General features: G+C 40.5%; 1 protein-coding gene and 1 long non-coding RNA gene across 9 annotated transcripts in view; both read left to right on the top strand.

The window, feature by feature from the left end:
* Positions 1–14,331, top strand: part of CSNK2A1 (casein kinase 2 alpha 1) — a 50,142-nt gene extending 35,811 nt beyond the window's left edge. For all 6 annotated transcript variants that reach the window (XM_045529532.1, XM_045529533.1, XM_045529535.1 and 3 more), the window contains 9 exons: positions 200–250; positions 1,591–1,650; positions 3,090–3,173; positions 5,217–5,327; positions 6,600–6,701; positions 8,273–8,373; positions 9,193–9,341; positions 10,395–10,481; positions 12,976–14,331. In XM_045529532.1, the coding sequence (XP_045385488.1) occupies positions 200–250; positions 1,591–1,650; positions 3,090–3,173; positions 5,217–5,327; positions 6,600–6,701; positions 8,273–8,373; positions 9,193–9,341; positions 10,395–10,481; positions 12,976–13,091 (861 nt within the window). In that variant the 3' untranslated portion in view covers positions 13,092–14,331. The remainder of the gene's footprint in view (positions 1–199; positions 251–1,590; positions 1,651–3,089; positions 3,174–5,216; positions 5,328–6,599; positions 6,702–8,272; positions 8,374–9,192; positions 9,342–10,394; positions 10,482–12,975) is intronic.
* A 10,359-nt stretch (positions 14,332–24,690) lies between these two features.
* Positions 24,691–26,342, top strand: LOC123622877. Of its 3 annotated transcripts, none has more exons than XR_006729656.1 (3): positions 24,691–25,140; positions 25,251–25,362; positions 26,303–26,342. It is a non-coding gene; the product is annotated as an uncharacterized LOC123622877 (long non-coding RNA). The 3 variants fall into 3 exon arrangements; XR_006729655.1 differs by having other exon boundaries at positions 26,299–26,331; XR_006729654.1 differs by lacking the exon at positions 26,303–26,342 and adding an exon at positions 25,868–25,904.
* The last annotated feature ends 783 nt before the right edge of the window (positions 26,343–27,125 follow it).

The following is a 27,125-nucleotide window of genomic DNA, read 5'->3' as shown; positions in this document are numbered from 1 at the left end:
CTGTTTGAAATCCATCCCAAAAATGACCTAAGTGTGGTGATGATCAGAGCGGGGAGGGCTTGTAGCAATAGAGGGTTTCCTACTACTGAGGCGCGAGGACTGCCAAATTCACCACACAGCATCTGCAAACATTGTGCCCTCTAAAGCTGCCAGGGCTATTGCTAATGTGTGTTTTTGTTTTTGTTTTCTTTTCCCCTAGTCACGAACCCCTGCCTTGGTTTTTGAACACGTAAACAACACAGACTTCAAGGTATAATATATAACCAACCATTTCAAGCTGGTGGGTGTTTAGACCACATAGAAAGCCTTAGAGGGATGGTACTATTAGAAGAGCTTGCTTTTAGCTTGTTTTAAAAGAGCTTCCCATCTTTATGGTGCTAAATTTTAAGATAGACGAAGTTCTGTAAAAGCAGCGCCCGCTTTCTGCATCTTGGTATCTTGCCCTTTTATTTGTTTGGTGTTCTTTTTAACGACAGATACATTTACTTCTCACCACCTTTACCACTCATTTGACAGTTTCTGTTTGTGTTCAACCTAATGAAGGCAACAACACATGTTTACTCAGGATCTGGCCTTATGGCAATTCACTTTAAACAACAGTATTCAAGAAGGAATGTATTGTGTATATTAAAGTAGGGACTGCTTATTCCTTAGGATTCCTCAGAAACTCTGGGGTATATCTTAAAAGGAGGGGATGGAGAAGGATGATGTCAAAGTCTGTTATAACACAAACCTCTACAAGAGGTAATTCTGAATTCTAGCCAATCCAGTAGCCTACTTATTTCAAACAGTTCTCAATTCTAGTTTAACAGAAGAATGTAGGCACTCTCTTGGAGTACAGGTTGTAAAGGTATTTAATTTGCCTTTGCATCAGTCCAGTATCAAGAATGTTATGTATCAATAAATGAGTGAATACTTTTGCTGAGAGGGGGAAAAAAGGAAGAGAAACTATTTTAGAATCAGAACAATAACTTCAAGAAAAACCTTGTCAGAGGACATTGCTAGCCATTTAAAGATAGGTACATTTTTTTAAAATCTGCAACTCTTTGGAAACTAGAAATTATACTTAATACTTGTCCCGAGTTTACTTTCAGATCGGAACAGGAAGAGTTCTGTTAAAGAGACTCAATAGGTTTGGCATCTGCATACCCACTGGTGATCTGCAGGGCCAACTATGTAAGCCAAAGATAGGTTAGTTCCCTGCTAAGGAGGCTGTTTGCCAAAATGCCTTTTATGAGAAGGTCTGGAGGTAAATAAAAGGCAAACTAAATTGTGTTATCAGTGCCTGTTTGTGTGTGTGTGTGTGTGTGTGTGTGTAGAGAGAGAGAGTTATGTTCGACTTCAGCAACATGAGTTTAAGTAATTCTTCACTTTTTACATGTAAGGTTGGAGACCCAAAGAGTCTTTTTAAGGTTAATGTAATGTTGGAGAAACGTTACAGGAGGGCAGTGAACAAACAGATCTTGGAACAATGGCAAATGAGCCAAATCTTGGTTTGAATTACTGCGAATGAGGATGAAAAATTACTGTGAATGAGGATGAAAAATCAGCATTATGTCATGGCTCAAATGTTGTATTTGTCTTTAACAGCAATTGTACCAGACGTTAACAGACTATGATATTCGATTTTACATGTATGAAATTCTGAAGGTAAGGGAACCTTGGATACTAAATATCTTTAAATTGGTCTTCCCTTTGTTAAATAGTACGATTTATGGTAGAGAAGCCAGTGAATTAGCTTTCTAAAGTACATTGAAAGACAAGGCCTCTATATATAAGTTTTTAATAAGTTTATAGTATCAGTACCCTTATGCTAATGTAAGGGTCATGGAATAGGGTCAATAGGAGTATAATTTAGAATGCTTTGAAAAGGGCTGGGACAATAAATAATTGTTATCTCCATTGTTTAAAATTAAATTGTCAAACTTGCAAAAACGACATCTAATATGCTGGCTTCTGGTATATTTTACTTATGATTCAGCAATTAAAACAGTACATTTTAACTCAGCTCTCAAAGGGTCATTGTCCTAAGGATTGTGTAAATCTCTGCTTAGGAATTGCTAATTTAGAGTGGACTTTGATTTCTAAAGTGGGATCACCAAATATCTTGTTCCGATAGTCACAAGATAAGCTTTCTAGATGAGAGAATTGCTAAGAGTTGGCTAAGGTTCCTTACTAAACAAGGGTTGACATAAAGTCTGCTGTTTGAGCCTTAGACGTACCCTAAAGAGATTGTGCCAGCACAGATATTTGATCTTTTCTTTGGTTCATGTAGTCTTGTGGCAAGTGGTGCTTCAGAAAGTTATGGTTATGCTTGCCTAGCCCTGGGAACTGTGGGAACCCAAGTTGCCCTTCAGGAAGGACAAGAACTTGGCCAGTGACATCAGTGGACTGACTGAAAGGCCAGGATTAACAAACCCCAAAGGTTATGCCACTCAGTTCCCTTTAGTTTGAGGTTGGAGAGTTTTCAAATTGGATTTGATGACCTAAGTCAGGAGTTGGCAAACTTCTTTTAAAGGGCCAAACAGTAAATATTTTAGGCTTTGCAGACCATAGGGTATTTGTCACACTATTCAGCTCAGCTATTCTAGCACAAATGCGGCTATAGACAATATACAAATAGGTGTGGCAATGTTCCAATAAAACATTATTCACAAGAGCAGGCAGCAGGCCAGATTTGGCCTGTGGGCTGTAGTTTGCCAGCCTCTGTTGCAGACTATTAGTTGTTAGTTTGTAATACAAACCTGTATCCTTTTTTTTTTTTTTTGAGGGGTCTCTGTTTGTAAAAATAATCTAAGCTTTGGATAAGGGAGTGATTGGAAGTGGTGCAATTGGTGTACATTTTGGATCTTTTTGGACAGAAAGGATGTTGAAACAACTATGTTAAGAAAAATCGGAAGTTCAGAAACCTGAGTTTGCTTGACTGTAGGGTCCTTAACAAGTCTCTGAAGAATAGCTATGGGAGTGATTGTCTTAATCCTGACTCCCAGTGGTGTGGTGAGGCTATAAGAGAAGGAAAAAATAAAGGACTTTAAAAGATCACTGTTATGCAGGCTAACTCTTTCCTTTCTTACCTATTGCTCCCATAGGCCTTGGATTATTGTCACAGCATGGGAATTATGCACAGAGATGTGAAGCCCCATAATGTCATGATTGATCATGAACACAGAAAGGTAAAGTCATAGCCTAATAAGTCTTATTTATCTACATGATGAAGTTAACAGCCTGTCTTCAACACTTTATCCCTAGTATCTGTCACAGGCCCTAGTACTTATTAAGCACTTGTATTTGGTGAATGAATAAATGAACAAATCATTGTTTAAACCATTATTCATATTCCTAAGAGTGCTATCAAGGAGGAAACAAGTGGTGTAAGGAAAGGTTTTGTTGGAAAGGTGACCTTTTAGAGAACACTGGAAGGAAGGGACCGAGACAGATAGTCTCAGAAAGAAACATGTCCCAGGCAGAGGAAATAGTAAGCACAAAAGCCCTGAGGTAAGAGTGTGTCTGGCGTGTTGGAACAGCAATAAGGGTAGAGCTGGGACAAAATGAACAGAGGGGAGAGAGGAAGGAAATTAGGTCAAAAAGAACCAAATCATATAAAACCTAACAGGTCATTATAATGCCTTTTCTCTGAAGATGGAGAGCTGTTGCGGTGTCTAAGCAGAGCATCGGCATGTTCTTACTTGCATTTTACAAGTTTGATACATATCTATTAGAATGGCTAAAATAAAAAAATGACAATCCCAGGTGTTGGCAAAGATGTGAAGAAACTTGGTCTCTCGTACATTGCTGTTGTATAGTTTGTGGGTTTATTAAAAAGTTAAACATATGATCTGGTAGCATTTATCCCAGAGAAACAAAACTTAGGTCCACACAAAAAAGGAAAGAACTGTTGTTGATAGATGCAAAACTTGGATCTCAGGAAAAAAAACAATCTCAGAAGTTAAATGCTGATGATTCCATTTATGTAACATTCTCAAAATGACAAAATTATAAAAACGCAGAGGGGTTACCAGGGGGTGGGATACCACATGGGATGTGTGTAGTGATAGAACAATTCTGTATCTGGTGGCAGAGGCTATCTGACACACACACACACACACACACACACACACGCACGCACGCACGCACGCACGCGCGCGCACATGTAAGAACTGGTGAAATCTGAATAAGGTCTGTCAATGAATTGTGCCAATGTAAAATAAATCAGACAAAAGGTGGTGGCGGCGTAAACCAGGGCAGTAGAAATGGGGGTGATGATGATGGTCAAGGTATGATAGAGCCACCAGGATTTGTTGACACATTAAATGTGGAGTGTGAGGGAAACAAAGAGTCTAGGATAAATCTTAAGTTTTAGCCTATGTGACAGGATGAATAGGATCACCTTTAACTGAGAATGGGGAGACTCTGAGTGGAGCTAGTTTTGCAGGAAATAATTAGAGGTTTAATTTCGAGTTGTAAATAGTAAACTTGATGCCAGAGCAGTCAGGCATTATTCCAGGGCCTACTACTCACACTTCACATCATGGCCATCTTTTGCACAATGGTCAAATAAAATTGTCTCTTGTCCCTACTAGTCCTTTTCCTACTTTTAGGACACATTTTGGTAAAAGCTTTGTTGTATGGCTTTTCTATTCACTCACTCAGCAAATTTCTGTTCATTCACTCATATTTACTCATTTTTCTCCTATATACTGGGCATACATTGAATTCTGAAAATTACAAAGGTGAATAAAACAGTCCCTACCCTCAAGGAACTTACAGTCCATATTGAAAAAGAAAGGTAGAAAACAAACATGTAATAAAGAGTTGTAGGTACTATTATGAGGTTCAAGGGGGCTGAAGGCAATGGTGAGTTCTACTTAGGTGATTAGAAATGACTTCATTGAGGAGCAACTTAAATATCTCAAAAGATAAGGAGATGTTCACCAATAGGAGTATAGGTTGAATAGCGTGAACGGTTTAGTCAAGTGAGCAGTTTAGCAAAAGAACAAATGAGATTGTGTCTTTCAGGAACTAGATCATGGAGAAAGTTGTATGTCAAGCTAAGAAGTTTGATTTTTCATCCTAAAGCCTATAGGTAGTCAGTGAAGGGGTTTCAATAGAGAGTGACGTGGCTGGTATTTTTGTCAAGAGTACACTAGTGACAGAATGTGAGTAGCTGGCTTAGAGGAAGATTAAATTGCTCATGATTTATCCTCTTTTTCTTTCAGCTACGGCTAATAGACTGGGGTTTGGCTGAGTTTTATCATCCTGGCCAAGAATATAATGTCCGAGTTGCTTCCCGATATTTTAAAGGTCCTGAGCTACTTGTAGACTATCAGGTGAGCAGAAGGGCAGTTTTGGTTCTGTGTTTATTTTGCACACAATTTATGAAAAAATGCCATTTTGTGCTTTTAAGTAGACCATTTATGTCCATCCATAGCTGTCACTTTTATATAAAATGTAAAATATAAATCACCTCAATTCATCTATCATAACTTACGTTGCTTTTATTGTCACAGTGTCAGTAGAATGTGAATAGGTCTGCATTTGATCCTAACTTGAGGCGAAGTACACCAAAGATACTTTTCTAATTAGAAATTCCAGAACCTAGTTTGAGAAATACAAACTAGGTTTAACCAACCTTAAGAATAAACTCAGGCCAGGTGCGGGGGCTCATGCCTGTAGTCCTAGCACTTTGGAGGATTGCTTAAGGCCAGGAGTCAGAGACTAGCCTGAGCAAGAGTGAGACTCTGTCTCTACAAAAAAATGGAAAAATCAGCCAGTCATGGTTACACACACCTGTAGTCCAGCTACTCAGCAGGCTGAGGCAGGGGGATCACTTGAGCCCAGGAGTTGGAGGTTGCTATGAGCTATGATGATGCCACCATACTCTAGCCCAAGCGACAGAGTAAGAGACCCTGTCTCAAAACAAACAAAAAAATAACCAAAATGTAAACTCAAGAATATTCTCTTGTTCACCTCAACTGTACACTAAATATAAAGACCTTTCCTCCATCCACCCCCAAAAGAGCCCTCTTTTTCCTCACAGAAAAAGAACTAAATTAATAATAGGGTTGCCACATGTTTTTAAGATTTTTTAAAAAAAAAAAATCTAATACTAGGTTATTATCAGATGCCACAAAGAGTTTCAGACTCTTTGTCCTTGTAGAAATTCCTTTCCTGGGATTTTAAGGATATAGCCCTGAGCTCAAAAATCATTTTATGCATAAAAATATTCTTTACAGCATTACATATAATAATGAAAAACAAAACACTGTCCTATTATAGAAAAATTAAAGATTACATTCTAAAACATTTATGTAATAGAATATTATTAATGATACACATTAAAAGGTTTCCAAAAGCTAACGATTTGTAGATTTTCTTATGTAAGTGAAAATAGTTCAAAATATTGGGTACAAATTGTTTTAAAACTGGGTGAAAGAATGCATAGAAGACTGAAAAGAAATACATGAAGATGTTATCAGTGTTTTGACTTTGAATCAATGGAGTGATTTTTTTTTTTTTTTAATACAATTTTTTAAAATTTTCAAGTGACAAGCCTGGGGATTCATGTATGTTAACAATGAATTTTCTTTACTTTCATGCAGATGTATGATTATAGTTTGGATATGTGGAGCTTGGGTTGTATGCTGGCAAGTATGATCTTTCGGAAGGAGCCATTTTTCCACGGACATGACAATTATGATCAGGTGATATATATTATGCCCATTAAGGAATTTACTGGCCTAATGTATTGATGGCCAGACCTGCCTATTCATTAGAAACCCTAATTGATCTTGCTAAAATGTAGATGCTTAGCCCCCCATCTGAGACCTCTTAATTCAGAATCTCTGAGGATGAGGAATAATTTCCAGTGAACTGTTTGTTCAGCCAACCTGACATTGATCCTCAATTGGTGTTTGGGGAGCTACCAGTTTAACCTTTGAAATCAGACTTTTTCTCCTAGTCTTTTTAGTCTGCATTGCTTGTTTTATTGTGAAGTATATATTATAAAATCTTTCATAAAACATATGTACCATTCAAAGAATAATATTGAAGTGAACAACCATGTAACTGTCATCCAGCTTTTTTAAATAGGACATTACTTTAGAATATCCTAACATGAGTTTTTATTAGAGTTGGGAATGTTTTCTCTAATATGTTGGTTTATATGTGGTATTTCTATGATCCTTTTGTGTCTTCATATGGATTGAGTTGATGTATATTAGTGCAAATATAGGTGGTAGGTGGTGTTTTTTAAACTAACTCTACTTCCCCCTTGAAGATCAAGGGGCCATTTTATTCATGAGAACCTAGAATGGTTCTAGGACCCTGTGGAAGGTGCTGTTGCCCTCTTCGCTTTGAGTACCATGGGTATTTTTAATGAGTCAAAGAATACAACCTGAATTTAGTTAAAGTCGGTAACTCTATGTCAGGGGCCATGCAGCAGGACTGAGCAATACAGAAGAATGGTCCTTCCTCTCAAATAGTTCTTAGTTTGTCTTTTTTTTTTTTTTTTTTTGAGACAGAGTCTCGCTATGTTGTCCGGGCTAGAGTGCCATGGCGTCAGCCTAGCTCACAGCAACCTCCAGCTCCTGGGCTCAAGCAATCCTTCTGCCTCAGCCTCCTGAGTAGCTGGGACTGGTACTATAGGCTCTCACCAACACACCCAGCTAATTTTTTGTTTCTATGTTTAGTTGCTTCATTAATTTTTTCTATTTTTAGTAGAGATGAGGTCTCACTCTTGCTCAGGCTGGTCTCAAACTCCTGACCTCAAGCAATCCTCCCACTTCAGCCTCCCAATGTGCTAGGATTACAGGCGTGTGCCATCATGCCCAGTCTTCGTAGTCTATCTTATATAGGAATCAAACATACAAGGAAATAAATTACAGTCATAACTATCAGAGTTGAAGTGTGACAAGGTACAAAAGGCAGTAGTGGTGAGTAGTCTGAGTATGCCAGGGGAGCTTCCCAAAAGAAGTGACATCTGCACCTGGGTTTTGAGTAGGAAAAAAAAAGATAACACTTTACCAGGGAGACATTTCAAGGTGAAGGAACCAGGTTATAAAGTAGTTTGCTCACTTTCACATTGAGTTGATTTAGGGAATTTTAGGTGTAAATATACTTCTGCCACACATAGAAATTTGAACTGTAAACTATTAGAAGGGTAGTATTCATACCTGAAGGCATGATGACCCCTTTCTGTTAATTAAATCACAATTAAGTGCTGATTTGATTGTGTAATATGCTTGTGTGGGTTTTTGTCTTTCTTTAATACTAGTTGGTGAGGATAGCCAAAGTTCTGGGGACAGAAGATTTATATGACTATATTGACAAATACAACATTGAATTAGATCCACGTTTCAATGATATCTTGGGCAGGTAAGTCATAAAACAAAATATGTTCATCTGTGGCTTAAGCACTCTGGGTGTGCATGGTACTTTGGATCCTCAAAATAATTACTTTGTTCTCTTTGCCAGCACTGCCAAGGTGTCAGTGGTCTAGTGCCACAGGATGCTGCATTGGGCAGGCCTGTGGTAAAAGCATTGGATTGAATGGCTATTGTTTTCAAATTCACGTATGGGAATTATAGTTAGGATTCCTATGAAATGAATGACATGTAGGTTCTAGTAGAAGGGTTACAGTTGAGTCAAAAATCAAAATGTCTCTTGATTTACCTTGCTTCTTTAAATGACAAAACTCTGCAAGAGAAAGAAAGAAAAAAGAAATGTATGCTTGAAGACTATTGTGCAGACAATAGACTCTGACAGTAGTGACTAGACACAATGCTAATAACACTAACCACTTAACACATGGAGGTGGACTTTCTTGATGCAAAGGCTTTTTGCTGGCCAAGTGGCAGAGATGCCAGGAATGTGGAGGAGAGGGTGGGAAAGAGGCTGGATTAGCTCAGTCACCGACACTACTTGCTGCACAGGAGCATTCACATCCTGTCAAGTAATCTGAATTATGTTTTTTAAAATGAGGACGACCCAATTGTCTCTTGTTTGCCAGTACTGCTATTTCCAGTCTTTCCCGTTAGCTTTGTTGTCCCTCCCAGTGACAGAGTGTGGTACAGACCACTCTCTCAAGTTTTGATCCCTCTTTGCTATTGTCTGGACTTAGGAAAATGTAAGGATGAAATGTTGAGCCTCTCTGCCCATGTGGCCCATTTCTCATTCCCCCTTTTGACCCTGCAGACATTCTCGTAAGCGATGGGAACGCTTTGTCCACAGTGAAAACCAGCACCTTGTCAGCCCCGAGGCCTTGGATTTCCTGGACAAGCTACTGCGATATGACCACCAGTCACGGCTCACTGCAAGAGAGGCCATGGAACATCCCTATTTCTGTGAGTCCAACTCTTTAGTCTGCAGAGCCTGTGCAGGTCTTCCTACCAGTACCCGTCAGACTATATAAGGTAGGAGAGAACACATGCTGTGAAGAAAGCTCAGAGTCCTACAGAACAGAGTTGGAATTGTGGCTCCTGTTAGCTCACTGCAAAGCTACTTCACCCACACTGAGACTCAGATTCTTGAAATGGGGACAATGATGGCAGCTACATTGCAGAATTATTGGGAGGATTCTTGTATAACAGAATACCTGACACATGAGCACTCCTAACTAAACTTCATTCCTACTGTGTGGATGACACTCCTCAGTGCCTTGTCTGGAGTTATTGAATTAGAACAAAAAGCCCTATATCTGTCCTGTGTCTAGTAATTATTCATTGGAGAGAGCCAGTGAGGCTTGCAAATCTTAATACTTTATGAACAGCTTGACTTAGGTTTGTGAGTATAGCTAGCTGTGCCATCCTAGGTGAAAATTTCACTTAGACCCACCCCATCCTCACTGTGATGTTTGCTTGAACATTTATTCTTTGGGTAATGGTGGGGTGGTTTTGCAGTGAATCATTTACAGTTTTGCTCAGTTTCTTGTACCTGAAGTAGATGGGGGCCGATTGGGATGGAGACTGAGGTCTGTGGTCATAGCCCTAACCTACATGGACCTATATATAGTTTTGACCTACTTGGCACGGAGCTGTGAACCAGCTAATTCACATTGACAGCATATTGCTATTTTGGCCAGGTTACGTTGTATTGTGTCCATTAAACCTCAACAGGACCAGCTTCATTTTAAATTTGTTCTACTGTGGATAATTACCTCATCTTCCTACCATTTGGTTTAAGAGTTTACCTTTTACCACAGTTTGACAGGAAAGCTATTTCTGTTTTATACTAGTCTAATTAATTCACGGTGAAGGCAATTGCCACCTTAAATTTTTCTGGGAATAATGTGGAGTATGAATAAAATGCAGAGAATAAAGATGGGTTGCTTTCAGGCTCCCAGACCATTAGTTTAATCCCAAGCAACACAGAGCCTAACCTTTCTGTCTCTTTTCTAGACACTGTTGTGAAGGACCAGGCTCGAATGGGTTCATCTAGCATGCCAGGGGGCAGTACACCTGTCAGCAGCGCCAATATGATGTCAGGTCAGTTCATTGGTAAATTTCCTTTTTAAAAAAATGTGAAAGTCAATTACCATTCATAGTTTTGCCCCCTCCGTGTGACCTGATTTCTTGTATACCTTCTCTTCTCTGTAACAATGGCCTTAATGACATACTGGCCTATGTGGCTTTTTTCATGAGGTTTCAGCATGCTTTTGACATCTGGTATACTTTTTTTTTAGAAAAAGATTTTGTCAGTACTCAGACACTTGGTATACTTTAGTGACACTGTGTTAAGTAGGGGATCATCAGTCTCTTCTAGCTAGAATCCCAGCATCCCTAACTGAAAATTTCTTACAGAGGGATTTGAAAGTCCCAGCAAGCCATGAAGAGTAAAGAGAGACCATTTCATCTCATAGTTTGGAGTGACAGTAGTTACATGGCCCTAAGAAACAAGATTAAGAAATTGAGGGGTAGAGGTAGGATTTGTACATGGCTGTGTATGTGTGTAAGGACAGTTCTCTTATCTTTGCCAGAGCAAGTAGTGTGCCTAGTAAACTGTAAAAAATTATATGAAATTGTTTTCATATAATTTTTGATGTACAGTGAATTTTTGTAGAGTACACAGTTAATCAAAAGAAACCACTGGCCCATACCCTAAGAATTATACACGTAGGCAGCATCCAAATGGGTACACTTGTGGTAGTGAGGGCATTTATTCAGACACCCTCAAGTAATTGCTTTTGTCCCACTTTTTTTTTTTAAAGAACTAGCAGCCTTCTAGAATTTATGCCCTAGGTATCCTGCCTATGTACAAAATTATATATATCCGGGACTGCACATTGCCTTATTTATAGTAGCAAAACATTGAAAACAGCTATCAATAGGAAACTGGTTAAATCAGTTATGGGACATCTATTCAGTGGAATATGATGTAGCCAGAGAAAAGAATGAATAAGTGTTTCATGTTCTGTTAGAACTCTGACTCCAAGATAGTAGTGTGAAATGAAAAAAGCAAGATGCAGAGCCATGTCAAAGAACAGGAGTGGGCAAGAATGTATAATCATGTTCTTCACACTTGATCTTAGCCAAAAGGCCAAGAAGCAATATTTAGTCTTGTTCTTATATATGATGCTTATATGTATATTCTTATAAAATTATGTTCATTCATATGCATAAAATATCTGTAGAAGGAAATACTCCCAAAATTGTGCCATAGTTAGCCAAGCAACAGGGTGTGGGAGATTTTTCACTGTATACTCCTTTGAACCCTTTGTATTTTGAGCCATGTGACATATTACATGTTTTTTTTTAAATATATACGTGTGTGTGCATTTTATTTATATATATATATATATGTATATATATATATATAAAATATTTTGAAAATAAAGAACTGGCTGGTTGAAGGAAGCTAAGAGGTAATTCTGGTAATTAGAGAGGTGGAAGAAACCAAATGGAAATAAATTCCAAAACTCAATTTTAGCTTAGGTGGAAGGTGTTCTTTTCTGCCACTCAAATTGATTTTTAGTAATTTTTTTTTTTTCTTTTTTAAAGAGATGGGGTCTCACTCTGTCACACAGGCTGGAGTGCAGTGGTACCATCATAGCTTACTGCAGCCTTGAAGTCCTGGGCTCAAGCAATCCTCCCACCTCAGCTTCCTAAGTAGCTGCCACCACACTTGGCTTAACTTTTAGTAATTTTGAAAGCTGCCAGGTATCAAGGCAGCATGATACAAGAGCAATGAGCTTTGACTGCAGACCTGTGCTATTCACTATGGTAATGACTAGCTACAGGTAGCTATTTAATTAAAATTGAATAAAATTAAAAATTTCAGTTCCTCAGTTGCACTAGTCATATTTTAAGTGCTCAGTTGGCACATATGGCCGGCTACTGGCCACCATGTTGGACAGCTCTGCCCTAGGTAGGCCTGGATTGGAATCCAAGCATAATCACCACTTACTAGCCATGTGCCTTGGACAAACTGCTTAAACTCTCCAAGCCTAGGTGTCTTTGCCTGTCTCCTAAATGCATTAGGACTTGCCATTTTTAACTTTGAATTTGTAAGGACTTGAAGAATGTGTAAAAATCTGGCCAAGGCCAGGCGCACAATGGCTTACACCTGTAATCCTAGTATTTTGGGAGACCAAGGCAGGAGGATCATTTGAGGCCAGGAGTTTGAGACCAGCAAGACCACATCTCTTCAAAAAAGGAAAAAAAAATTAGCTGGGCATGGTGGTATGCACCTGTAGACCCAGCTACTTGGGAGAATGAGGCAGGAAGACCACTTGGGTCCAGGAGTTTTAGGTTACAGTGAGCTATGATGATGCCACTGCACTCTAGCCCAGGCAACAGAGTGAGACCCTGTCTCCAAAAAATAAATAAATAAATAACAACAACAGTCTGGCTAAGAGGATAAAGCCTTTGATTAAAAAAAGCATTATCATTGTATTACTTTTGTGATAAGTGCTGTGGAAAACTGGTGACTAAGATTGCCATAGTTGGTGTCTCTGGCTCACTGTCAGCTGTTTTCTTTCAGGGATTTCTTCAGTGCCAACCCCTTCACCCCTTGGACCTCTGGCAGGCTCACCGGTGATTGCTTCTGCCAACCCCCTTGGGATGCCTGTTCCAGCTGCCGCTGGCGCTCAGCAGTAATGGCCCCGTCTGTCTCCTGATGCCTGAGCAGAGGTGGGGGAGTCCACCCTCTCCTTGATGCAGCTTGCGCCTGGTGGGGAGGGGTGAAACACTTCAGAAGCACCGTGTCTGAACCGTTGCTTGTGGATTTATAGTAGTTCAGTCATAAAAAAAAAATTATAATAGGCTGATTTTCTTTTTTCTTTTCTTCTTTTTTTTTTTTTTTAAACTCGAACTTTTCATAACTCAGGGGATTCCCTGAAAAATTACCTGCAGGTGGAATATTTCATGGACAAATTTTTTTCTCCCCTTCCAAATTTAGTTCCTCATCACTAAAGAACAAAGATAAACCTGCCTCAATCCTGGCTACTGCGTTTGGGTGGAGATTTCTTCCCATTTTCACCATTGCTCCTCCAGCATCCCACACTTTGGGGGGTTTGTATCTCATGCTCTTCTCCAGAGATTACAAAAATGTAGCTTCTCAAGGGAGGCGGGAAAGAAGGAGGCAGAAGAAAGGAAGGGAGGATCCAATCTAGTCACTTTACAGAAGTGCTTCAGTGGGGTTATCGTGGTGACTCTAGTGGAAGCGTGTCTTAGTTACATTGAGATGTTGAAAATCTACCCAAAATGCAGACAGATCCTAAAACCTTCTGTTCAGTATGAATCATGTCTTACCAACCTATCCCTAAATCTACTCACTTATGATTTTAGTTTTAGTTTAGTTTATAATGTTACCTTCCTTCCCGGGCTCGTTACCTTGGTCTTTTCCCCTTTCATCTACCAACATGCTGTGCTCCATAGCTGGTATGAGGGGGAAGGCAAAATCTTTTTCAGTTGTCTTTGCCTTGGCCACTTTGAATTCAGTTAGTTACTGAGCATAACTTATTGCTTTTTACAAAAGAAATAAACATTGTCTATATAGATTTCATGCTAGCAAATCTAAGCTAATGGGAGATGTGGCCACATTGAATTCCATTTTAAGTTTCTACCTTCTTTTCCTCCTACCTTCCCCTTCCCTCACATACCATCCAATGAGAAGACCTACTCCTCAGTCTTGTAAATGTATCTGAGAGGTAGGAGCAGAGTCACTGTCTCCAGTGAAACTGAAATGGTAGACCTGTAATTGTGGGAAAATTATATCTCTTGTTACAGCCCTGCCACCCCTTGCTGTGTGTATATATATAATACTTTGTCCTTCATATGTGAAAGATCCAGTGTTGGAATTCTTTGGTGTAAATAAACGTTTGGTTTTATTTATCAAGGTTAGATTTAAGTTCCCTGTGTAAAGGTCTCGCTGGGTGGGTGTCTCATGTTCACATCTGAGGGGCCTGCAGCCCTGTACCGTGGAGGCTTCCCAAGGCCCCCATTTTTATACACCCCTCGTTCGACCCATGGTACTGGGCAGGGCAGAGAGGCCTTAAAAAGCACCACAAGCCAAAGCGTCTCTGGGGATTAAGGATCCTTTGCCATAAAACTCATTTTGTGTCTCAGCAGTGCAGGGATTGGGGATGGAAAAAGTCGCCAGTTTTTGTGTGTTTGTGTGTGTGTGTAAAGTGGACTTTCCACTAATCCAACCACCTAAGTTATCAGGTGCTTCACTGAGGAAGCCTAGTTTTTTAAGCACAATAGCAAAACCATCAGCTCTGTATTTTCTCCTGTTATTCCATTACAGTAGCTGCTTGTGGGGACTAGGAAAAATTCTTCCAACATATTTTAAAGCCTAACGTCTTTGTTCCCCAATCTCCTACCTTTATAGATTCACAAGCCTTTCTCACCTGGGCATCATAGGTAAACATAATTGTTTGGGGAGTTGAACTTAATGAATTTATCTAACTTTGTAACCCATCTTGGCTTTAGTAACTTTATCAAGGTGGTGGCTTTAGTGCATATAATGGTAAACTTTAGAGGAAGCTAAAGCCTCCTTTTATAACACTTCTCAACCATAGGGAGAGCTGAAGGGAAAACATTCTGACTGTAGCAGGGTGATTTTCTTCCTTGTGGCCACTTACAGTGGATATTTATTGTACTTGACCCTTTCGTGCCCTAGAATACTGTGAGGGTTACCATGTTGAATTTGTGCAGAAGCTAAAAGCACCAGATGTGCCCGAGATGCAATTTGTGATTACATTTGCACTGGATTGTGATTTGAACAGGACACTTACGACTAATGAATTATTTCTTTTGAGGTGGGGAGGAGGATTATAAATCAAGACTTCATATCTATCCTACCCTTGTAGCTCAGAAATCTAGGTGTAGCTGAGGCTGATGTGGAGAGTTGCAGACAGCTGGACCTCCTTACACCCATCAGACCTTGCAAGAAATCGAAGGTGAATGCAGAGGACTCTAAAGTGCCACCTAGGAGCCTTTTAAAATAAATTTTAAAATGCTACTTAAAGAGTCACTGCATGGATAGAAAACAGAAGACCCAGTTGGGTGGGTGGGGGGCAAGGGTTTACAGAGTAACAACTTCTGTGTTGTAAATTACCTCATCTGTATACCTTGTATTGGGACACTTTATTTCTCAGCACTACCTGTGTCTGCATTGCTTAGATAGCAGGAAATGGAATGGCCAATATAAAACAGTTGTGTCGGCAATTACTCTGAAAAGTTTTTAAAGTATTTTTTAACTTTGTTTGAAGTGCCCTCCCCCTTTCTTTTTTAAGTTTGAAGTCAGAAGTTCCTACCCCGCCCCCTTGATTTATTGGTTGTAACTGTATTGTAATTGGTATAACTAAAACATAACTGTGCTGGGAAGAAGTTGTGCCATGAAGGTCTTTAATTTTTTTTAAATAAAAACATTTAAATAAATGAAATGTCCCTGCAGCCTGAGCAATATGCTTCTCCAACCGACACCGTGTGTGATAGATGGCTTAGTTTTCACGTGTTTTGAATTTAATATTGGGTTGATGGAGTTGTTAAGTGGGATGCATTAACACTGCTTGAGGAGCACTGAAGTCTGGGAGTTTTTGACATCAAGGTAGTGAAGGGAGCATGTTGTTGCTGAATAAAGACTGACTTCATTCCTTGTGCAGTTGGCTACTAGGCAAATAACTTCTGAATCAGTTTCATCTATAACATGGGGCCACTGCTTCTTTGGGATTGAATTGGGAGGATATGTCCAGTGTCTGGCACCTCTTAGGCTCTTGATAAACCAAATTTCCCTAGCCCGCTGGTGTGGAGGATTAGTCCTTGGTCCTGACGTTGTCAGTAATTCACAGTACAATCTCTGGCAAAGGCCCTTTACTCCTCAGGACCTCTGTGTGTGTTTAAGCAGGGGGGAACTGAGTGAGGTGTCTTCTGAGGTCTTTTTCAGCTCTGACATTGATTTAGAAAGTTTGAGTGGTACTTAAAAGGTATGTGGGAACAGCTTGTTTTAGCAGAAAAGACCAGTGTTCAGTGAATAGCAGTAAGCCCTGGTGGAAGGTGAGCCTTAGATAATACCCCCAGTCCTCAGGGCAATTTATAAAGTCTCGAGGTCTGGACTGAGGATGTGCTCCTGAGCTTGTGGAAACATATTTGGCAACATTGGTAGAAACCATCAAAAAGGCTGGTAAAAGAAGGAAAACAGTTAAATGACCTACCAACACCAGATAAGTAAATCCTATAAAAGTAGACTTAAATTGCCATTTATTCGTTCTCATTTAATCACAGGGAGTGGTTGAAACCAGAGAAAATACTAGTATCCCAAATTTTTAGTTTCCTATGAATTTTCACTACCATACTATTATATGGCACCAATATGTTGGGGTTGAGAAGTGTGGTGTAGATACAAGGAGCTATCGTGTAATACCTTGTGTTTGAAATGCCTGTGCAACTTACATGAGACAGGAGGATTAAATTGTTAGAGGGACTGTCAGAGAAAGGAATAATATATTTTCTAAAGTAGGTACTCAGGGTATGGTAGTAGAGAAAACAGGAGAGTGGTTGACAGATTTGGGAATTTTAATTTCCTCTCAGTCTTTAAATTGAATCTTTGTTTCACCTGTTGTCAAGTGAATTTATAATTAGGAATATTTAAGCATCCGTTGAAAAATCTAGTTTTGTCCAACCAGCAGATTCTCTCCAAAGATCAGAATTAGGTTTGAGTAGTTGTTTGTTAGTTATGAGTCTTTGCCTACCTCCCTGCTGGTCATTTTCTCCTCTTTTGTGCCCAGCTTTAGGGACTGTGGTTGATCAGAGATGACATATGTGCTAGAGAGGCTGTCTTCCCAGGGCTTTTTCCTGGTAAAGGAGAAAGTTAAAAGACTTTGAAGTAAGATAGTCCTCAGTTTCCCTTCTCAAAAGATGGGTCTTTACCGTGGTCCTAACTCTTGCTCCATCCATCTAAAGTCACCTCTTCTGTTTCCTCCACTGCCATCACTACCCTTGCCATTCTTTTTGCCTCACAACACCTGAAATTTTATTGTATTATTTTGTTTGTCTATTGTCTGTCTCCCCACTTGCCTATAAACTCCCTGATGACCTTGCATGTCTTATGCAATCCTCATAAAAACTTTTTTTTAAAGTGGGTCTATTATCCACTTTAAAGAGGATTGAATGGAATAGCACAAAGAAAATGCTTAGCCCCGTACCTGGCTTGTAAGAGATGATAGTTTTGGGGTATTTTTTTATTTTGGGAGGGAGAGGTGTGTTTTAACAAATGGTTTAAATTATTATTGTAAAACATTTTAGACATGTACCAAGTTATAAAGAAAGCTATTATATACCCATAAACCTACTACCTATGTTAAATCTCTATTACCAGTGCAGATGAAGCCCCCTTTTGCCCTTTACTGTGATATCAGAGTTGGATCAAATGTTGATTTGTACTCCAAATTGTACAGTTGTTCAGATTATGTGCAGAAAAAGGATGCTGCATCTACAGGGATGCTATAGATATTTGCATTTGACAAATTTCTGATAATTTTCCAGCAGGTGGCAGTAAAGTGTCTTTACTATTAATAGAAGAAAAAAAATCTGAGCACTCAAATGTGACAGGTTTTCAATGGATGCAAGTCAGGTTTCTAATTTGCACAAAGGCCAGTGTTGCCTTGTTCCTACCCACGTCCACTCTTCCCCTCCAAGATTCTGTCACTCTATCTCTGAATTTTTTTGGTTTCTCTACTGAAAGCCAAATATTTTTGCACTGTAGCGAATTACAAACTGGATTTGTATTCCTGTGGCCATAATCACTAGGGATTCTTACTAACCTCAATGTAAGAAGCCCTTCCCCAGGTACCTCCAGATGCAAGCTTACCGAATGCATTTCTTGGAGCAGTTCCTGAGGGTATTGAGTATTTCTGAATTAGCTCACTCTTGCATCACCTGCTTTGACAGAATTTTCTTGGGTCCTCCAATGAGAAAAGGGAAGAAAAGCAGCAGCTGCTAAGTGGCTTCCTGATCCCACCCTGTGAGTCAGAGTCTATGGTATTGGTAAACATTTGTGGTCATACCTGGAAAGGGAGGACCTTGCTTCTTGTGTTGAACAGTTCCAGGAACTTCACGGTGAATTTCCTATGAAGAAGCCTACATACCCTCAGCTCTTTACAACCTGATGTATACCTCATTCTGTTCCCCACTCACTGGGGACTTATCCAAGGTTTCTTACCCACCCATGCTGACTGGTCTTTACAGAGTTCATTTCTATGGAAGATAATCTTCAACAAATATTTGTTGGTGTCCATGAGCCTGGCCTTGTGCTAAACACTGGAGATTAAGAGATGAAATGCAAGCCCATGGGAAGTGTATGATGTTGTTAAATAGAAAAATGAAAAAATTATATATATGGAATAATTTTTTTTTTTAAAATCTAAGAAAAATGCAGATTTTCAATCAACCATGGTAGACTGAGCTAACTCATGTAGATATCTACCTCTTGTTTCAAATACCTGGGGGTGCTGACCAAAATAACATAATTTACTTTCAAGTAGATCATTTCAGAGAAAAATGCAAATTCCTGGCGACAGAAAGGAAGACAGAATTTATCCTGAAGGTAAGTGGGTATTGATGTCACAATGGCCTCCAAGTCACCAGGCCTGGATATGGATGGGCCTCAGGAGGCAGGGGCTAGGGTTTTAATGTCCCAAGGTAGATAGGAGACAGATTTGGGACCTTTTAAGGTAGAAGCTGAAACAGTGCCCTGGCACTTGAAAGTCTGCATCCGGGGAGGCGGGGGATGGAAGAAAACAAAATATTAGGTGTAGTTGTCTCTAGGAAACGATGTTAAGATGTCACAGAAAAACTCACTAGGAAGGATCCCTGAACTTGGAGGAAAGGGAGAATGGTCAGGGAAGTCCTCAGAGAAGGGGCTGCCTGAGCTGACCATGGAGAGGCCCATCCTTAGCAAGTTTGATCTGCCACACTTGGGATCAGAACCCTATGTCCTGGCTCAGTTCTGCTTCCTGGGCTACTTTTGCACAGCTATCCTGCCAGAAATCACTGTCCAGGTTTTTAGCCAGTCATTACAAATAAACTTTTTCTTTATTTCTCTTGGTTTTGTTCTCACTCTCTCTAGTCTTATCCTCACACAGATCTCTAGGTCCAACTGTAGTTTAGTTGATCTAGATTGTTCAGCCAAGCAGTGGCTCTCCAGGTTGAGGGTCAGCTAGTCTAAGCACCTCCACACGAATTGGACTCAGGTTTGCTCAGTGTGGTTCTTTCCAGATTCCATGAAGAAGCTGCAGCAGCTGCCCGGGGCATATTCTTCCCATGGTGGATCACTGAAACAAAAGGCCAGATGAAATCACACAAGCACATTTCAAGCCTCTGATTGTGTCACAGCTCCTATTATCCCATTGGCCAAAGCAAGTCACATAGCCAAGCCCGACATCAGTAGGGCAGGCAGAATGTACTCCCCACATTCTGAGAACTTTATGAAGTTATGTGGCAAAAGGTATGTATGTATGCTTTTATTACAGGAGAGTGAAGAATCAAAACCAACAATAATGCAGTTAACCATACTATGTCTCAGTAAGAGTGGAAGGCCGCATGTATGATATATATGCATGAAAAAGATTGGACAAACTCTTAACTGGTTATTCCTGAGGAGTAAGAATTGTGGGTAATTTATCCTTTTTTATTATCTGTAAGTTATAAATGAGTTAATCTGGGAAAATTCTTGTTTTCAAGCAACAGAAATCAAGAATCAGGCTTTAAGGCTCCATGGCCAGAAACAACACAAAATCACACTGCACACAGCTTCTGGGGACTAGCAATGTTCTGCTTATCTGGTTTATGGTTACATGTGTATTTTCTCTATAATTAGTTGTTAAACTGTACATTGATGTTTGGGGCACTTCTCAGTATATTTGTGAGAGTTCAAATGTTTAAAAGTTTAAAAAATACAAGGAAAACTAAGCAGACTAAAACAACCAAAAAAATAATTATTAACTCCAGGGCAAGAAGAGAAGTTTTGAAAGGAAGGAAAACTAAGTATCATACTACTGGCTCAGCTATGATTAGAATTTACTTAGTCATAACGGAAACACTAAATATCGATCTAACCAAGATTACAGTGTAATTATAATGAAAGGATGAGTGATGGGAAGTGTGGACATATGTGGTAGTGTTGGTAATAGGACAAGTGGTTTAAGAGCTCAAAGCCCTCATCTTTTATAATGGGAAGTAAATTATGCCTAAAATTGAAAAGTCAACCAGTAGTACTGTAAACATGTTATTTTGAGATCTTTTTATTATTGTTGCACTATTTACTTTTACAGTCATATTTATGTATTACTCTGGTTAAAAAGTAAACTAAATTTTAATAAATGGATATTTATCTTGAACGTATCCACTTCCTCCCTTTCCAGCTGTCAAATCTCTCATCTAGGCCACCATCCTCTCTTGCTTGGATTGTCACAGCAGATAACTGGTCTTATTCTTCTCTCTCGATTCCTGATTCATCCTACACCAACAACCAGAGAATTCTTTCAAAAACATAAAGCTTATCTCAGTCCCTTGCTTAAAAGCCTTTCAAAGACTTGATTGCAGACAATGCTGTTTCCCATCATTCATTCCTCCCTTCCTTTTTGTTGACAGAGCCCCAGTTTGAGGGGCAAGAGACAGGCACGAGATGGAAAAGAAGACGTGAGCACTGGTTATCTGGTATAAACACGAGCAAACACTGGTGAGAAAGTGGGCCACAGAAATTACAGTAGTCTTAACCCTTTTCAGGGTTTTTCACCACAAACCCTACTGGGAGCACACAAAAGATTAGACAAAGTTTTTTCTTTTCTTTTTTTTAATCTCAGAGACAGGGTCTCGCTCTGTTGCCCAGGCTAGAACACAGTTGCATCATCACAGCTCATTGTAACTTCAAACTCCTGGGCTCAAGTGATCCTCCTGCTTCAGCCTCCCAAGTGGCTGGGACTACAGGTACTTGCCACCACCATACCTGGCTAATTTTTTTATTTTTTGCAGAGACGTGGTCTCACCATGTGACTCAGGCTGATCTTGAACTCCTCACCTCAAGAGAGCCTCCCACCTTGGCCTCCCAAAGTGCTAGAATTACAGGTTGAACCACCGTGCCCAACCCAAGAAAGTTTTAATAAAGTATCGCTTGTAGTAAAGATCTGGAAGAAGAAAATAGCAGCTACTGTGAGAGGATCACAGTATTCCACGCAGACCCTTCTGCCCTAAGTTCTCTACTGAACCAAAAGCCTTAATTTATGGAGGGAGGGGTACCAAACACTGTCACCCTATGGCACTGGTGAAACTTCCTTGTATCTGGGGGAATAAAACAGGAACAAAACAAAACTACCCCTGGATATGGGGAGGAATACATACTGGGCCCAGAACTCTAGCTGGGGGATAAAGAAGAGCACTAGGGAGGCCACACCCCCAAGACAAGGGGCACAAAGAGCCTGGCAAAGACTGAGACTTGAACAACAGAATGCCCTCCTCCCCACCTACCAATGGTAAGCTAACAAGTTTTCAGTAAAAAGAATAATACTGCTAGGAAAGGGATAAGAGCATGAAAAGAAGACCCTGTCTGAGGCACAACACAAAGGGAAGATCTAAAGTTAAGGGTGGAGTGCACATTGAGAGAGGAAAACCCTTCTGGCAAATCAGCCTGCACTCTTAAGTCCAAGGTATCATTAGACGAATTTGAAGCTTTTGTGCATTGGGGGTAACCATAGCAACAATAAACTTCAAGCCCGGCCCAACTTTTAGCTAGATTAACTCAAATCCCCACACTAAAGGCCTAACAGAAGGAAAGGTGTACCCATTTCCACACGTAGAACCCTTTCCTTTGGCCTCTTCTGTCCTACACAAGATGTCCAATGTTCACCCAGACCTATGACAAGAAAAATCACATACTCTCAAGAGACAAAGCAGTCTTCAGAACCAGACTCAAATTTCAGAGCTGATGACAGAATTTAAAATAGCTAATATGGTAAAGGGTCTCAGAAAAAGACAAGATGCAATATCACAAGTGTAATCTCAGCAGAGAAATGGAAACTAAGAGAATCAAATGGAAGTGCTGAAAATAAGAAATACACTAACAGAGATGAAGAATACCTTCAATGGGTGCATCACAGCCAAGAAAAGAATGAGCGAACTTGAAGATAGATCAACAGGAGTTACCCAAACTGAAACATAAGGGGAAGAGGGTGAAGGGGGAAAAAAAGAAAAACACCAATACCCAAGAGTTGTGAGACAGTAACATGATGAAATCAAGAGCACTAGAGATGGAATGAATAAAAGTAAAGTAAAAAATTTTTTAATTACCTTAAAAATAACTGAAGTTTATAGTAGGGGGTCAGCAAACTTTTTTCTGTAAAGAAGGAGATAAATATTTTAGGTTTGCAGGTCATATGTGTATTGTAAATCCTAGGTCAATCACTAAAATCAATCTCTTCCACATCTTTCCCACTCTCAGCCCTTGTTCAGTGGGGGAGCATGAACTCAGGCCTAGCCAAGGAGCACATGGCATTCCCCTGGCCACAGTGACTGGTTCAGGCCTAGGTAGGTAACTTTGCTTGGAGATGCTGAGACAATGGCAATTGCTCTATTTCACAGAGTAAGACTAGAAAGAATGAAATCTCCAGCTGCCAGAGTCGTGCTATGGCCCCAAGGCCTGTTGGAGAATACAGTCAACATGTAAATCGATGTAGGGAGCCAAGCAGTGGAGAGAGGGGATACAGAAGGGTGAGAACTTCTCAGTCATGTGAGCCAATAAATCCTTTTTTTGTGGGAGCTTGTTTTGGGTGAGATTTTCAGTCACTTGCTATGTAACAAAATACCACAAATTCGGCAGCTTAACATGACACAAATTAACTAACTCAGTTTCTGTGGGTCGGGTGTCCAAGTGTGGGTTAGCTGAGTCCTTTGCACAAGGTCTCATCACACTGAAATCCAGGTGTTAGCCAGGACTGTGATTTCAACCGAGGCCTGAGATCCTCTTCCAAGCTCACTCACTGTGGCCAAATTCAGTTCCTTGTGGTATAGGACTGAAGCCATATGCTCCTAGAGGCTCCCCACCATTCTCTGCCATGTGGCTGCTGAACAGCCAACAGGAGAGCATCTGTGCTGCTTTGAATTTCTCCTTCAGGGAAGGTCTGGAGCCTCTTTTAAAGGACTCAACCTGATCAGGCCCCCCCAGGCCAATCTCCCTTTTGATTACTTCAAAGACAACTGATGAGGGACCTTCATTATATCTGCAAGATCCCTTCATCTGCCATATAACATAACCCAATCGCAAGGGTGAAATCCTCTCATATTCAGAAGTACTCTACACACTCAAGGGGGAGTACTGTTGACACTGCATACAGGCGTGTACAGTGCACACCATGAGTGGGAATCTTGGGGACCATCCTAGAATTCTTTCTGCCTACCACAGAGACCTAGCTGTCTCCCTGTGAATCTCTTTTGGTTTCCAGGATTTTCCATGTTCTCCTAGACTTCTAGGTTGTCCCCTGTATGACATCTTTTTACCTGGCTTTACAGTTGTGTGGTTACTTGTCTGTCTCCCCAATTAAAAGTTGAGCAACTTAGTATTTGTCACTCTGTGTCTCAGCTCACAGCCTGGCACAGCTTTAGTGCTCTGTACTAAATTTGTTGTATGGATAAAAGAGCTGATTCTTACATTGGGAGTGCAGGCTAATGTAGATGACTTCAAAGACCCTATTTGATGCTAAAATACTGTAATTCTACCCTGCTGACTTCATCCAGTTCAAATTTGAGTTTGGCTTAAGAGGCCCTGCCTGACCTGCCCCTGCACAATTCTCTGCCCTCACCTGATGCCAAAGTTCACTTTCTCTTTCACACCGTGCTGTAATAACATTAAACCACTTCTAGTTTCTAGTCTATGTGTTGCTTTCTCTTAGCTCCACAGCAGGACCTGTGCTGTTTTTTCAGCCTAGAATGCCCTTCCCTACACTGCTGACTTGCCAGGTATGGTTAGGGAGAGGTGTCCTGGTTCTTTGGCTCCTTGCTTGGAAGAATCCCAAGCAGGGCCAATGGGATGGAATGATGACAGGAGCACTTCCACACAGGCTGCTTTTATTGCAGAGTGAAAGTAAGTTGCAGAGGGAGGAACAGGTCCGTCCCATGCATGGAGACAACCCTGAGTTTAAAGACAGAGTATAGAAAGTAGAGCACACTCTAAAGGTCAGTAGAGAGCAGATTGCTCCAATAAGGAACAATGTCACCTCAGGGTTAGGGTCTGTCCTTTATGCTAATCCCTAGTAATATGTTAAGCTGGGGGTGGAATATTCATGTCTTGGGGAAAGTGGGTGGAGAGTCCCAGAATCATGTACCCTCCCATTTTCTGTCCTTGTATGGCTGTCTCTGGAACTGTCATGTCGCTAGGGGGTATGAGTTTTACTATGTTAATGAGGGAAATGTTACCTTTGATCATAAACTCCTACCTTCTGCGCATGCTCTGGTCGGGAAAAGTCCCTAACGTCAAGTTCTTCCTGTTGTGGTTTCTTTTCTCTGTTTTTATTGGTCCCGACACCCATCCCTTGACCACATCCTCCTATCGCTGGCCCTGCCACCAGCATATCTAACTGCCTGTGCTGCCAGCTGCATGCCCTCATCCCTACCTAACAGACTGACTTACTGTAACCATCCCTCTATATGAGCTTAGGTATTACCTACCCAGGAAACTTTTCCTCTTCACCCTCTCCTGCCCCATTAAGTTGTTTGTGCCCCTCTTTGGGCTTACACAACTCTCTAAGCTGCTTCTCCCTTTTCTAGATCTTGACACCCTTATAAATTGAGAGTTACTCTCCCTTATCAGCCTGAGCTGTCCTGAAGAGCAGAGAATGAAACTTCATTATGTTGGATCCCAGCACAGATCTGATCTCGGGTAAGGACAATGAATATTTGTTGAGCAAATAAATGGGTTCAGAACTCCATGTTTGTGATTTGAGGTCTTCCAAAATGTTTGCACTTCCTCATGTCCTGGGCCCCGTGGCAGTCCCTGTGGCAGTCCAGCCTGACAGGCTCTGTCTTACCTACGGGCTCTAGGCCCAAGCCACAGAGCACCATCAATTAATTCCTCAGATCATAGCCTGACACAGGCTGGTCCAGGAAGGCTTTTTAAAAATTCTTGCCTGATACCTAAAGCTCCTTTCAAGAAGGGAATGGGGAATTGCGAGGCAAAATGACTGGTTTTCCTGGTCATGCTGTCACTTATAGCTTCATGGTGATGAAGTACAGTTCGGCAATATGCTGCCCAGAAGATGGGGTACCAGTACAGAATAAGAACTGGGTGTCTCCAAGGGACACTTCATTCTTCACCTTGAGCACTTGACAATAGCTGGAGCATCTCTCCCTTTTCCCTGAGAGCCATCCACTTCTTTGTTTTACAGAGGGTGAGAGCTGGACCAGGCTTCATAGTGACTACACAACTGTTTAGTTGTAGAGTTACCATGGTGGGGAAGAGGGTGGTCACTATCCTATCACTACCGAAAACAAGAATCCAGCTGGCTGGATGACCAGCACAGAAAAATGAAAACGAATTAATAACTCAAGTTGCTTGAGCAGATTACTCCTAAAGCAGGATGACTTAACTTTTTCTTCAGGGGGCACTAAACATCTTTTAACATTAATGATGGTTTAGAATAAAGATTACAAATGTTTTCAAACTCCCAGTGTTAATAATATTGCATTAAGGATTCTATGTAAATGTGATACTTTAAATTCTTACAATGTTTAAGATAATTTTGAGAATTCTAACAGATTATTCTTGTGGTACTATTAATAATTACAAATGTGTTTTTGTTTTGTTTTGCTTTTTGAGACAGGGTCTCAGTCTGTCGCCCAGGCTAGAAGACAGTGGCACAGTCATAGCTCCCTACAACCTTGAATTCCTGGGCTCAAGCGATCCTCCTGCCTCAGTAGCTGAGACTACAGGTGCGTGCCACAACACCCAGCTAATTTTCAAATTTTCCATGAAATGAGCTCTGGCTATGTTGCTCAAGCTGGTCTCAAACTCCTGGCCTCCAGGGATTCTCCTGCCTCAGCCTCCCAAAGTGCTGGGTTTACAGGCATGAGCCACTATACCTAGTCACAAATGTGTATTTGAATAATAGATTTAAACTTGTGATTTTAAGTTGAAATCTTAAGTTTGTATAAGACACAATTGAAAGAACTGAACATATTTGTAAATTTAATTTATTACATTTACAAGAATTACAAAAGGACTTGCAAGGCTTTGTTAGACAGAAAATTGCAATACTTAAAAAAGGAGGCCGGGCGTGGTGGCTCACGCCTGTAATCCTAGCTCTCTGGGAGGCCGAGGCGGGTGGATCGCTCGAGGTCAGGAGTTCGAGACCAGCCTGAGCGAGACCCCATCTCTACTAAAAATAGAAATAAAGATTGTCTGGACAACTAAAGGTATATATGGAGAAAATTAGCCGGGCATGGTGGCACATGCCTGTAGTCCCAGCTACTTGGGAGGCTGAGGCAGTGGGATCACTTGGGCCCAGGAGTTTGAGGTTGCTGTGAGCTAGGCTGACGCCACGGCACTCACTCTAGCCCGGGCAACAAAGTGAGACTCTGTCTCAAAAAAAAAAAATAAATAAATAAAAATAAATAAATAAAAAAGGAAAATGTCCCTCTGAATGG

The sequence above is a fragment of the Lemur catta genome, chromosome 17, assembly GCF_020740605.2.
Source record: "Lemur catta isolate mLemCat1 chromosome 17, mLemCat1.pri, whole genome shotgun sequence".
Lineage (NCBI taxonomy): Eukaryota > Metazoa > Chordata > Mammalia > Primates > Lemuridae > Lemur > Lemur catta.
Note: the sequence above shows the minus strand (reverse complement) of the source record. Positions and strands in the feature narration are given on the sequence as shown.